At 50.7% G+C, this 12,757-nt stretch overlaps 2 protein-coding genes across 3 annotated transcripts in view; one reads left to right on the forward strand and one right to left on the reverse strand.

The window, feature by feature from the left end:
- Vdac2 (voltage dependent anion channel 2) overlaps positions 1-4,707 on the forward strand; it is a 14,250-nt gene extending 9,543 nt beyond the window's left edge. The window contains exons 8-10 of the mRNA XM_005367669.3: positions 248-398; positions 2,761-2,818; positions 3,973-4,707. Coding sequence (XP_005367726.1) covers positions 248-398; positions 2,761-2,818; positions 3,973-4,064 — 301 coding nt within the window. The 3' untranslated portion in view covers positions 4,065-4,707. The remainder of the gene's footprint in view (positions 1-247; positions 399-2,760; positions 2,819-3,972) is intronic.
- Positions 4,708-6,801: 2,094 nt separating this feature from the next.
- Positions 6,802-8,524, reverse strand: Comtd1 (catechol-O-methyltransferase domain containing 1). 2 transcript variants are annotated; one of them, XM_013353966.2, is made up of 7 exons: positions 8,324-8,524; positions 8,102-8,226; positions 7,774-7,858; positions 7,565-7,683; positions 7,434-7,488; positions 7,167-7,300; positions 6,802-7,015 (listed from the first exon to the last, which is right to left on the reverse strand). In XM_013353966.2, exons 1-7 carry the CDS (start codon positions 8,415-8,417, stop codon positions 6,863-6,865), a joined length of 765 nt encoding a protein of 254 aa, XP_013209420.1. In that variant the 5' UTR covers positions 8,418-8,524; the 3' UTR covers positions 6,802-6,862. The 2 variants fall into 2 exon arrangements, with proteins under 2 accessions (XP_013209420.1, XP_005367727.1); XM_005367670.2 differs by having other exon boundaries at positions 7,774-7,879.
- Positions 8,525-12,757: the final 4,233 nt, after the last annotated feature.

Genomic DNA, 12,757 nt, shown 5'->3' on the forward strand with positions numbered 1-12,757 from the left:
TGCTGTGAATCTTGCCTGGGCTACAGAGTAAGACTCATCTGTCTCAACCAAACCAGAAAGGACTTTGAAGCTTTCAGTAGAACTTTAAAGACCAGCTCTTGCACGCTAGGCAAGCATCCTAGTGGTGACTAGGCCACCTGCTCAGTGCTAGTGGTCGTTTATATAACATGCGGTGCTACAGTGTTACCCTGTGCCTTAGAAACGGTTACATTGTCTATTCTAGATTCTAATTCAAAATATCTTATAGCAATAATGGGACAGAATTTGGAGGATCAATTTATCAGAAAGTGTGCGAGGATTTCGATACCTCGGTAAATCTTGCTTGGACGTCAGGTACCAACTGCACTCGCTTTGGCATTGCAGCTAAATACCAGTTGGATCCTACTGCTTCCATTTCTGTGAGTACTTTTTCACCTCAGAATGGGGTTTTAGTTGTGGGAATTACTCTGGGTATATTGGATGGTGTGGAAAGCTTGCCCAGGAGTCACACAGGCCATGTTGACACATGTACTGAGGTTAGAATTGGAATGCTGCTTTTCCTGTGAAAATTGGGATAGAGGTTTGATTTTTCAAGCTAGCTCACTGGTGATTTGGATGAGAATGGCCTCCATATGGTAACAGATTTGAATGCTCGGTGGGACAGATAGCAGGTGTAACCTTGTTGAAGTGTGTGTATCACTTAGCAGGTTTTGAGGCTTCAAAAGCCCAGTCATTCCCCGTTAACTTTTTCTGCTTGTGCCTACCTGCCTGCTGCCCAGCTTTCCACGTGATGGTCATGGACTCTCTGAAACCAGGAGCCCTGAATTAAATGCTCTCTTTTTATAAGTCACCTTGGTCATAGTGTCTTATCATAGCAGCAGAAAAGTAACTAAGACAATCACAGACGTTCACTTGAGTTTGAGAGCTGCTGGATTAGTATTGCTGTTATCCCTGAGCCCCCAAGCCTGGCTAAGCTCCAGGTAACCCATGTTTGGAGTCCTGGGTTGTTTGTACTTGTGTTGGGGAATAATAATAGTATTTTTGATTTCATATTTTTGTGGTTTATGAAATGAGATTTGGTCTGAAAGGTCACTGAAGAAAGAAGCTAGAGTTTGGCAAGAGAAAGGATTTAATATTACTGTTGCTGGTGGTGGGGATGGGGAGGAACATCTTCCTGGGACTATTGGCCTAAAAACCTGCACCTCCAGGACCTACTACTCCCCCTTTTCTAAGGCCAGAGCAAGGTGGTTGGCCACTCTTGTCTGATTCTTGGCTCTTTCTTCTGTTTGTGTCTTTAGTCAAACATAGTGGCTTGGGTAGAAGAGCGTGTGCTGTGAGGGTAGGGGATTGACTTCCATTCCTGGCAGATCAGCGGCTGTTACTGTGTCAGGGACTGTCTGTACTGTATGTACTAGGGATGTCCAGGAGAGTTAGTGCTATTACATAAAGTACTCTTGATCCTCAAGAACTTGTGTTTCAGTACCTTAAGCAGGTGTGTTTTAGTCCCATCTTTGCTTTATGATAAAACATAAAACATATCAGACACAGTGTAAAGTGAAAAATACCCAGAATGCTTCTCTCTTTGATAAGTCAGTGACACATTTATGACTCCTGCTGTATCTGACTGCACCAGGAAAGCATTCTGCTCAGCACACCGTTCTCTCTCACATTGCTGGTCTTCAGATGTGTGCTTGTGGCACCATAGCAGACTGGATGCCCGTGTAGAGACCCCTTTCAGCTAATAGTGTCCATGGGAAAAGGTGGCTTGGGGCCTAGGTGTCATTGAGTGACTGCTGCCAGTCATTGTGGAATCATGGCAGCATTTCCCATCAAGTAGAGCTGTTGATGGCCCAGTGGAGCAGCGCCTAGAAGCCTAGGCATTATCTTGATTGCGTTTTGATGTTTATACATCACAAGAAGAGTCACTGAATCATTCCAGATCCATTGTGCTCGCAGCAAGATGTTAGCTTTATTTTGTAGCTCCCAGGATACTGAAGAGCCCAGTTGTCTGTCTAGGCTCTGGAGTTGGCAGTAAGTTGCAGGTGTATCTGTGCTGTGGCCTCCAGGCTGCATGTGTCCTGTATAGTACCGTCACATTGCTAGGTAACAACATTAGGGTGCAGTGTGGATGGACTGGACATGTGCGAGCATCTAGCTGGAGTAGTGGAGACTTGTGCTTGGAGCTGCTGCTTAATATATTTGCTCTTTAGCATTCCTGTCAACCCTCGAAGTCTGTGACCTAAATCCTAAATTGTCAGGGCATATAAGGAATTGGTAAACTTCCCCATTGGAGCCTCATGAGGCCCCAACTAGTTATAGCCCAAATCCAGCAGCTGCGAGTTAAGAGCGTGAAGAAGGAATTAAGCTGTGGGGATCTGAGAGAACCCTGGGAGTGGTGATTGTGGAAAGCCACAAGCTTATACATTCCTCATGTACAGTCCAAAGATGGCTTCACCTCTAGTGGGTCTGGTAGGCGTCATCAGCCACATTTTAGCTTTTGTGCATAGAGAAGACTCAACAAGGGTGACTTTGAGTGGTCTTTATATTGTGTGGATAATAGGGGTCTCCGTATACATCCCAAGGGGTATAAAATGTGTTGTTGGACCCTAATGACAATTTGACTTTGCGTTAATGTTTAATTTTAAGTTGCACTTGGCGTTTGCTTAATTCATGATACTAAATTTTGGTATCCCATTGAGTTAAAGCCCTGGGCTCTATAGTTCATGATGGGGAATACCCAAGAGCTTTGCTCCCTTCAGAAATGTCTTTCTCTTTTTCCAGGCAAAGGTCAACAACTCCAGCTTAATTGGAGTGGGTTACACTCAGACTCTGAGGCCTGGTAAGTGTTGTTAATAAAGTAGCATTGTTTTTACAACCTCCCTCTCCTTTTAAATAAGATTCATTTGTTTGAAGTGTCTGGGTGTTCTGCTTGCTTGAATGTCCACACTAGAAAAGGGCATTGGATCCAGATACAGACAGTTGTGAGCCACCATGTGGGTGCTAGGAATTGAACCCAGGACCTCTTCTATCAAAATTAATCAATCCCTCCCTCCCTCCTTCCCTCTCTCGTCCGTCCGTCCGTCCTTCCTTCCTTCCTTCTTTCTTTCATTTTTCTAGACAGGGTTTCTCTGTATATCTTTGGTTGTCCTGGAACTCATCTCTGTAGACCAGGCTGGCCTCAAACTCAGATATGCCTGCCTCTGCCTCTCATGTGCTGGGATTAAAGGCGTGTGCCATCACCCCTGCCTAAAATTAATTTTTTTTAGTTTATTGTTTTGTAAACGTTTCGAGCCTGTAGTGGGATGATACTCCCCTCCTGGAAAGTTGCAGCTTATGACCCCCTCCCCCTTCTCTGTATAGTGAGGAGGCGGCCTGAACAAGCACAGCTGCCTTCCTCATTCTGTAGAGAGCCCCACTCCTAACCATCTAACGCATTGTGTAGTTTTCTCACTGCTGTCTAAATGGTGTCTTGGACCAGAGTTTACTTGGTGCTTTGGCTGGTCTGTCTCTGCATCCCCTTGAGGCACAGGGGATTTCAGAGCAGCTTCGGGGTCATACGCAGGCAGATTGTCACTCAGTGGATCTGAGGTGGAGAGCCCTGGAGCGCTTAGAGCAGTTGACCAGTAAGGTCGCAAAGCAGCCCAACATTTGTAGTGGGGACCCTACTTCCTACACCTGACCAATTCCTGCTGGCATACCTGGCACCCTTCTTACATCAGCACTACCTGCCTACCTAATGTGTGCTTCCCACTCGCCCCAGAGGTCTCTTGAGGATTCAGTTACGATCTGGGTAGTATAGTGACCATGATTTTGGCTTAGAACGCTTTGAACTTATTACTAACCTTTTGAGGTCTCAGGTGTACATTTCCCATGATTGCTAGTATTCACGGCTCATCCAATGCCCGTTGGGATTAGTATGGTAGTTGTGGGCTTAGGCAGTAGTGGGGGTTGAGTGGTTGTCAGGGCCATCATGGTGGTTTGCTTTGTTTGCAGGTGTGAAGCTTACACTGTCTGCTCTGGTAGATGGGAAGAGCTTTAATGCTGGAGGCCACAAACTTGGGCTTGCCTTGGAACTGGAGGCTTAATCCAGTTGAAAGAAACCTCTGGGAACGGATATCAGAAGATTTGGCCTTAATATATTTCCATGTGACCAGCAGGCTCCTCCCCTTCCCCCCAGAAGGTGATCAAATCAAAGGATGATTAAACAAGAGCTGTATTTTAAATATTTAGACAGTTTCCTGTTGGCTGGTTTTAGTTGGATGGTTAACTGGTTACCAGTGCTGCCGTCGTGCAGTCACCATACCTTATTTAACTGTATTTAACTGTTAAATGTGCTACCCACCAGTGATGAAATAGACGTTTATGAAAACCGTGCCATGGTGTGCATGTTTGTTTTATGTTCTTTTAACATTGACTATTGTACTGAATGAGATGATGGATCAATGGATGTTTTAAGATGAGGTAAAAGATTTTCTTTTGTTATATTCAGCCATCATTAGAATTACTTTGATAATTCCCAAACATGACAAATTATGAATAAACAAGTGTACATAACTAATGACTCCACGTATGTGCAGTTACAGATTGGCCAGCCAGGGTCTAACCTTGGTTAATACTTTCTTCTGGTGAGCAGTTTGCTCTTTACCTAAGTCTGTGCAACCAAATTCCTGTGTCCTTAGCAGAATCCCACAAGGTCTTTGAGACTCCAATAAAATGAGAGGATCCATATTTTAGCATTCTTCAGTTTCTAAGTTTGTGCACAATTGCAGTGAGTCACTGTTAACTCATGCATGATGCAGCAGTGGTGCTGAGTGGTTAAACAGGCATGCCATTCCTGAACCCCAACTACAGACACCGGAGGAAGAGGACCCTGAGCGGAGCAGTGCGGGGACCAGAGGGCGGGGAGAGGAGGAAGAGGGCACCAACAGGAGGTCAGCGCTCTTTCCAGATAAACACTGCAAAGCCGACAACCCTTTTAGCCATTGTCTGGGTGATCTGTAGGACCCAATGATTCTGGTTTGAAAGCACAAGCTTCCCTGGGGAGGAGGTCCATCAGAGGTTGAGAGGGAGAATCACAGGCGAGAGAGAGGAGTCAAGTGTCGCACTGCTTGATTAAGAGCCTAGAGTTCATTTGAGGCTTTGGAGTACTTGGGGCTTCCCCATAGAAATGGTGCATATGGAGAACTTCTAGGGTAAGGACTAGAAGATAGAACTTTGCCTTGCCAAATGGGACCTGAGGGACACGGGTGCCTTCCAGCCCCACTGTATGTCCTAAGGGATTGGCAGGGGTGGTGGGGTGGCCATGTGAATCAAAAGACTGACTCTCGAAAGGTTCTGTCCCCAAGCACCTATCTCTGGAAGGTAGGTAACAGGCTGAAATTTGATCTGGATCCATTGCTTGCTAAGAAGGAACTATGAAAGGTACCCATACTTAGATGAAAGCAGTGCTCACCAACATAAGCCAACAGGTCACTGGCCTGCAGCCCTTGGGTGGCCTAGCGCCCTTAGCTAACAAGTGCATTTCATACTGCATTTGGGGGTTCGCCTGGTGGTGGTGTGGGCTAGTGTGTGGACATGTGGGCACCAATGTAGAAAAGACACTTCCCAAAGTAGACTGGACCAGGTCTCCTGTGTGCACTTGAATATGTATTCTCGGGAGGGAGGGGTGGGCACAGCTGGTTCCCTGGAGAACACGTCCTTGGCGGGGCTGTGGGCCTTGGACAGACTCAGCTGTGGGCTCCTGCAGCTGCACTCGGAGCAGCCTCTAGGTGTGCATCACCAGGGTCTTAGGTGGCAAATCTGTAGTGTCCCAGGAAGTGCCCTTTTTGCCTGAGTTCTTGAGGCAGTGTGCGTGTAAAGAACTTTACCCTCAAGCTGGGCAGTTGTGAGGAGCAAAGGCCCAGGTCAGTCAAAGTTGGCTCCTTCACTGCCCACCCCCTAAAGGACAATGTTGGAAAAGCCTCAAGTTTTTTTTTTTTTTTTTTTTATTTTCAAGACAGGGTTTCTCCTTAGCTTTTTGGTTCCTGTCCTGGAACTAGCTCTTGTAGACCAGGCTGGCCTCTAACTCACAGAGACCCGCCTGCCTCTGCCTCTGCCTCCCGAGTGCTGGGATTAAAGGCGAGCGCCACCACCGCCCGGCAAGCCTCAAGTTCTTGAGGTGCCTTGAATGAGGCCTGCTGTCCTGTCTGCTTTACACCTTGGACATCAGTTCCCTCCCTCAGACCTTGACTGGGGGAAGCAGAAATTTGAGCCAACAGAGAGGTGGTTCTCAGTTGATGGTCCCTGACGAGGACTTGAATTGCACACAGGAGAGGTTGGGGAGACCACAGCCCTGTGAAACCATGCGTAGACTACCAGCGGATCTGTCTTTGCTACAAAAGTACCCAGAACCAGGCTGCTCTCTTGCAGGGATCTATCTTGTCAGGCCCCAGGTGTGGTGTCTCCAGGAGCCTGTGGGTGGGAGGCAGGAGACATCTCTGATGTCTAGTCCTCATAACCTGTTGGGACTCTACTCAATACATGCAGCTGGCACACTTTATTAAGATTATTCTATCAGGCCGGGCGGTGGTGGCGCACGCCTTTAATCCCAGCACTCGGGAGGCAAAGGTAGGCGGATCTCTGGGAGTTGAAGAGCTAGTTCCAGGACAGATACCGAAGCTGCAGAGAAACCCTGTCTAGAAAAACAAAACAACAACAACAAAAAAAGATTATTCTATCAGATAGGGCCACAAGCCTTGGTGCTAGGGAGACTGCTTTTCTGGAAAAGCTGACTTCCTGTAGGAACCACCACCTAATAAATGGCAGATAGGGATGCTCAGAAAATGGTGTGTCCTAGTCCTTTTATTGTCAGGGTTAAAACTAGGGTCACTGACTGGGGTTCTCTTTAGATCTTGAAGACCAAGGAGAGCCCATCACCCAGGGGCAGGAGGCTGATGTAGACCCTGGCGTCTCGAAGGATGCGCTCATTCAGGTTCCGCACGCACTCAGCAGCCTTGTCCTTGGGTTTAGGACGCAGCACCTCTCCGCACCACAGGACCTGTGGAGGGAGGGGCGGGCCATCGGGAGTGGGGGGGGGGAACGGGGGGCGGTGCCTACGGTGTTGTGGGCGGAATTTTGGGACGGGAGGAGCCGATACCAGTGGGAACAGAGCCCTGAGAGGGAGCCGTCTAGCTTCTGCTAGTCCTTACTCTGAGCACAGCGAGCACTCCTCCAGGGCGTAGCAGCTGCAGGCAGCGTTCGTAGTAGGCGGTACAGTTCTCCTTGTCCGCGTCCACCACCGCTACATCGAAGGTTCCGGCCTCTCCCGCCGCCAGGAGCTCATCTTGAGGGACAGAGCAGGTGCAGCTGAGCTGCGGTTCCGGTGGCAGGAAGCCCCTGCCCAAGGTTCAGGGTCTCCAAGCTTGGTCCCTCAGGTTGGACAGTGCAGATGGGGCCCCTCCTGCGCCGGTGCTTACCTAAAGTCTGCAGGGCGGGCTGCAGCCGAAGGTCGATCTTGTGCTCCGCTTCGGCCTGCGGAAGGAGGCCGGTCAGACCGGCACGCCCCCGAATCCCCGAGCACGCGCAGCCGCAAGTGTGGGACTCTCACCTGCTTCCACAGGGGCCGCCCCAGCTCCGGGGGCTCCGTGTCCACCTCGCAGGTCACCACGCGGCCAGCCTCGGGAAGCGCCAGGGCTAGCGCCAGGGCGGAGTAGCCCGTGAAAGTACCTGTGGACCGGTACACTCACAGGCTCAGTCCAGGGTGCGGGGCGGGACCTGTGAGCTGGGTTCCCAGCGACCATGGCTGTGCGTCCCTACCCAGGTCCAGAGCTTTCTTGGCCTTGATGAGCCGCGCCAGGTTGGCCAGAAGCTGGGCCTGCTCGCAGGTCATCATGGAATCCCCCTGCGGGTGCTTCAGGGTCAGCTGTGTGTGGGGAGAGGGTGGTACCGTTCCTGCCAATCACCCGCCCCCGCACAGATTTTGAATCCTGCAGGGGCGCGGTGGCAGGTGTGGCCAAGAGGGGACAGGTCTCAGGGAACCCGGAAGCCCAGTGTGGGCCTCTGCCCAACCCAAGGTCACACAGCCACGTGAGATCCACCACGCTAGGAAATGAGGCGCCTGCTCTGGTCCCCCATTCCTACTGACCAGTCGCAGGCTCCGCAGCGCCGGATGCTCCCGCATGGAGCGGCTCAGCAGATACTGCCACAGGGGACTGTCCTCGGGGGGCAGCAGGCGCTGTTGTCTGGATCCCCACGAAGGCCACCGTCTCCCTGCCCGGGAAAGGGTGCCAGATCAGAGCCTGGGGTTTTAACAGGGTTCTAGGGCTCTACTCCACGCCCTCCCATTCCCGGGACTGCCGCAGCTCACCCAGCAACAGACCAGTGGCGAAGGCGGCGCCCAGGGCGGCCGAGCCCAGGGCCAGAACAGCGGGAACAGATAGCCGAGGCAGTGACTGGGCCATGGTGCGGTAGCTGGCGGCGGTGAGGTGATCACGTGTGCTGGAGTAGCGGGGATGGGACTGTATCGAGCCTGGGCTCCACCTTGTCCAGGCCTGCCGGAAGAGCCGCAGCCTTCGGGCACCATCTGGTGACACCTCGCCGTATTGCAAGGTCGGGCTGGGAGAACTGCGCGCCACCCGGTGGCCTCATGCAGAACTGCGTCTGGCCAGAGAGCAAGCTCTGAGCCTGGGGTTCTTAACGGGGTCTGCTGTGTAATCGCCCCCTCCTGGCTGCCATAGTTGCTGAGGCTCCCAAGAAATATATGAGCATGGGGAGCCCCCGGGGTGGTTAAAACGACAGTGTGTCCAATGGAGAAGTTCAGAGAGACCTGAGGGACCCTTCCTGGAGAGGTACCCAAGTTGAGGGAACCAAGGACCTGGTTTGGAGACCTGGGGGTGGGAGGGAGTTAGTGGGTTCTAAGACTGGGATGCGGGGTGTAGAATCTTGTGCCTATCCGTCTTTCTGAGTCTCAGTTTCCTTTTTGTAAAGCAGGGGTTACAGTCTTACCATGAAAGGCGTCAGATTTCTCACACACAGTAGGTGTTCAACAGTGGTAGCCACTGGTCAGAGAGGCCATCTTGGCAGGAGGCGTCTGAGTTCCCCTTGCAGAGCTATTCTACCAGACCAGTACTCCCTAGGCATTTATTGCTTACCTACTGTATGCTGAGCTCTGGTGGAAGGAAAGGCCTCTGTGGTTTAGGCTTGGAGACAACCGGACAGGCCCCAGTGTTACTAGCTCCTTTTCTACCCCGTGAAATCATGACTGGTCCTCACCTGACTCAGCGCTGGACGGGGTTGTGAGCAAAAGCACAGGCACAAGCCTTATCAGCGCTATCTTTAAAAGACTTGCTGCAATCCGCAGGGTCCCTGAGGCGCTTGCCATGGATGCCCGTTTCTTAACAACACTGGCAAGGCTCGGAGACCCTCCGAAGGCAGGCAAACTGGTGCAGGATGCGTGAGGGGCCCCAGTCAGGTCACCTAGAGCTGAGTGGCTGGAATCCTGGGCCGCAGGAGGTAAGGGCAGGGGTTCCGGGCCAGGGAGCATTGCCTCCATTTTCAATTAGGGTAGATTGGCTTCTTGACCTATCAGCGTCTGTCCCTGGTACAGAGCTTTCTTTAGGCGCGTGGTGAGCTTTCCCAGCTGCTCCCGAAACCCACCCCTAGGACAAACTCTTTGTCCTCGTTTCTCTGAACATTTTCGATCCTGAAAATGTCTCTAAGTTTGAGCCATGTTCTCCAGATAAGGACCGTGGAAGGGGAAGTTCCTTAGCATAGAGCACACAGCAGACACTGTACGCTTTCGGAATGATGAGGTAGTCAGGGACAATGGAAGCCTTTACTGAGCCCCTACTGGGTACCAGACGCTGTGCACCCGGCATCCCTTGAGTAGTTACGGCATCGTTTCCATTTTCCAGAAGAGGAAAGGGAAGCCCTGAAGTGGCCACCTCCTTGTCCAGCTGCCTTCTCTCCTAAATTCCCACCTTCATTACTCCTCTGGGACGCACACAGTGCAGTACTGTCACGGTGCCTCCAGCCCGCGTACGGCACAGGGTGCCTCTCCCACTGGGGATCCGCGTGGCCCACAGGTTTCCAGTGCACACCATAGCCTTCTTCCCTCAACCAGGAGCGGTGGGGGGGGGGGGCGCAGGCGAGGAGGGAGCCATGTCACCATATATCCCCGTCAAATTAAAAAACTAATTTGAAAAGATTAATGCCTTCCATTCTTGTTGCGTTGGCTCTGATACCTCTGGGCCTGCGGACGCTCTGCCTCCTGATTATTGAATTTTTATGGCCTGGTAATTAATTGCAGAGTCCCTGTTTTGTTCTATTTCTTTTTCTCTGACATTTTAATTTCAACAGAAAGCACTGGTCTCTATGCAAGATTCTCTCTGGAGACCCTAATGGTCTATAAAACAGAATGACTTATACACGTGGCACCCACTTCAGTTGGAGAGCAATTGTTTGAAACCTTGCTGATCACGCAAAATTTAATTTTTCCCCCCCCCCCCCCTTTTGCCCCTCATCTCTTGTCTCTTCCATTGCAGTGGCAGTGCCTTCACTCACAAGGAAGGGAACAAGTGTCACCTCCGGATCTGCTGCCGGGCCTTGTCGGTGAACTTGTCCGTGGGCATGGAACTGGGTCCATGCAGATATGGACATTCTTAGCCAAACTGGGTCACAGCTGTTCATAGACACAGGGCTGGGAGAGACCTCTGAGTTTTGGCCTGATGCCTCCCGCCTTCTCTTTCTTCCAGCCCTGCTAACACCACAGGCTTGATCTCTCTTCAGAGCCCCACCCCCAGCCCTGGGACTAGGCAGGCCTGAGCACAAGAAGAAGACTGAAGATTAAATTGAGCTGAAGCGCTAGGAACTTGAGTGTCTCCAGGAGCCAGGCAGGCGAGGCCGGTCAGGGGACGGTTCCCTGGGGCCTGTGTCACCATAGTGCCCCCCTTCTGCCAGAAGACACTACAGCCGCTCAGAAAGAGAGCCTGGTGTGGCCAGGGTGTCTGGGTCTTGGTTTGATGCTTGCAAACCTCTGGGCTTGGTGTTTTAAACAGTCGGTGAGCCCGCAACCGCGTCTGATCCGGTTCACCGGCTCCTATTCATTCCTCGAACCGAGCGGCGATGTGAGGACGTGAAGTGGATCCCTCAGGGTGGAGTGGGCCTCTGCGACCATCTGCCCATCCCTGTGTGGCCCCCCAGGAACCCTCTTCTTCCCTTTGGGCCCTGTGGGGTCTATTCCATATTTGGTTAGCTTCTCTTTCTCCTGGGCTTTCGAGACACCTTTGGATAGACTTCCAGTGCTTTCTAGTCCCTGTCTCTCATAGAGAGAAACTTGCAGTCTGACCCCCATCACGTCTGGGCCACCTCTGCTAGACTCAGGGAAGGCAGCACCTCTTAACTGAGATTTTGGGAGGCCAGGCTGAGACTTTGAGGACCCTAAAGGCAACTTAAGTGAATGGGTTGAGGCAAAGAGACCACAAAGCCGGGGTTTCTGGGTCCTTCAAACTGGCTGGGGCAGGGTGCCGGGGACGGGACCCATAGATTGGGTAACTTATGTGCTTACTGGCAACGGTCAAAACGCCCCAGTTTCCTCATTTGAGAGGCCAGACGAGGAAGCAACAACATGGGCTCGAGGGTTAGACGAACGAGCGTTCAAGTGTGGCATGCTCTGCTGATCTCACTCTGGGTGTGGTCGGAAGCTCAGGTGGATGAAACAGGATCGTTCTGTTTTGGATCTTAGAGGTTTGGTGGCTGCTGTGTGGGGCATTGGGAGTGGAGCAGCCTAGTTAGAGGAAGCAGGGTCATTGCAGGGGGTGACCGTGAAGGGAATATTGAGACACCACCTTTCCTCTATAACCGCTTCCCATTCTTCATGAAACCAAGAGCCTCGTGGCAACTCCCCCTGCCACCATGAGGTACTGAGCCTCCATATCCACACAGTAACTGGCTGGATGACTATGAAGCCAAAACTGAAATTATGAGCCAAATAAACCATCTTTCTTTCTCTCTTTCTTGTTTTTTTTTTTTTTTTTTTTTTTTTTTTTTTTTTTTTTTTTTTTTTTTTCGAGACAGGGTTTCTCTGTAGCTTTGGAGCCTGTTCTGGAACTCACTCTGTAGACCAGGCTGGCTTTGAACTCACGGAGATCTGCCTGCCTCTGCCAGAGTGCTAGGATTAAAGGCGTGCGCCACCACCACTGCTCGGCTAAACCATCTTTCTAACCCCCTTTCAAGATGCCTCTCCCTATAAATCCCAGGTGAGTCTTAATGTCTCGTCTTCCTACCTGAGCCTCCCAATTGCCGGAATTACAGGGGCCAATGCCATGCTGGTTTCTTTCTCTCTTTTGCTTTTTTTCTTTTCTTTTATTTCTTTTTTTCTATGATATTTACTGAGCTCTACATTTTTCTCTGCTCCCCTCCCTGCTTCTCCTCTCCCCCATCCAATCCTCCCCCAAGGTCCCCATGCTCCCAATTTACTCAGGAGATCTTGTCATTTTATACTTCTTATGTAGATTAGAGCTATATAAGTCTCTCTTATTTACTTCATTGTTGTCTGGGTTCGTGGTTTGTAGGCTGGCTTTCTTTGCTATATGTTTAAAAACCAGCTATGAGTGAGTACATGTGATAATTGTCTTTCTGTGTCTGGGTTACCTCACTCAAAATAATGTTTTTTTTAAAAATTATTTATTTATTATGTATACAGTGTTCTGTCTGTCTGTATGCTTGCTGGATATGAAGAGGGCACCAGATCTCACTACAGATGGTTGTGAGCCACCACGTGGTTGCTGGGAATTGAACTCAG

The sequence above is a fragment of the Microtus ochrogaster genome, unplaced genomic scaffold (assembly GCF_000317375.1).
Source record: "Microtus ochrogaster isolate Prairie Vole_2 unplaced genomic scaffold, MicOch1.0 UNK21, whole genome shotgun sequence".
NCBI classification, from domain to species: domain Eukaryota; kingdom Metazoa; phylum Chordata; class Mammalia; order Rodentia; family Cricetidae; genus Microtus; species Microtus ochrogaster.

Coding starts and splice junctions, on each gene's coding strand:
- Comtd1 (XM_005367670.2), bottom strand. CDS start 8,417: ATGGCCCAGTCACTGCCTCGGCTATCTGTTCCCGCTGTTCTGGCCCTG. Junction 8,227..8,323: donor CGCCACTGGTCTGTTGCTGG/GTGAGCTGCGGC, acceptor TTTCCCGGGCAG/GGAGACGGTGGCCTTCGTGG. Junction 7,301..7,433: donor GCCCGCCCTGCAGACTTTAG/GTAAGCACCGGC, acceptor CTGTCCCTCAAG/ATGAGCTCCTGGCGGCGGGA.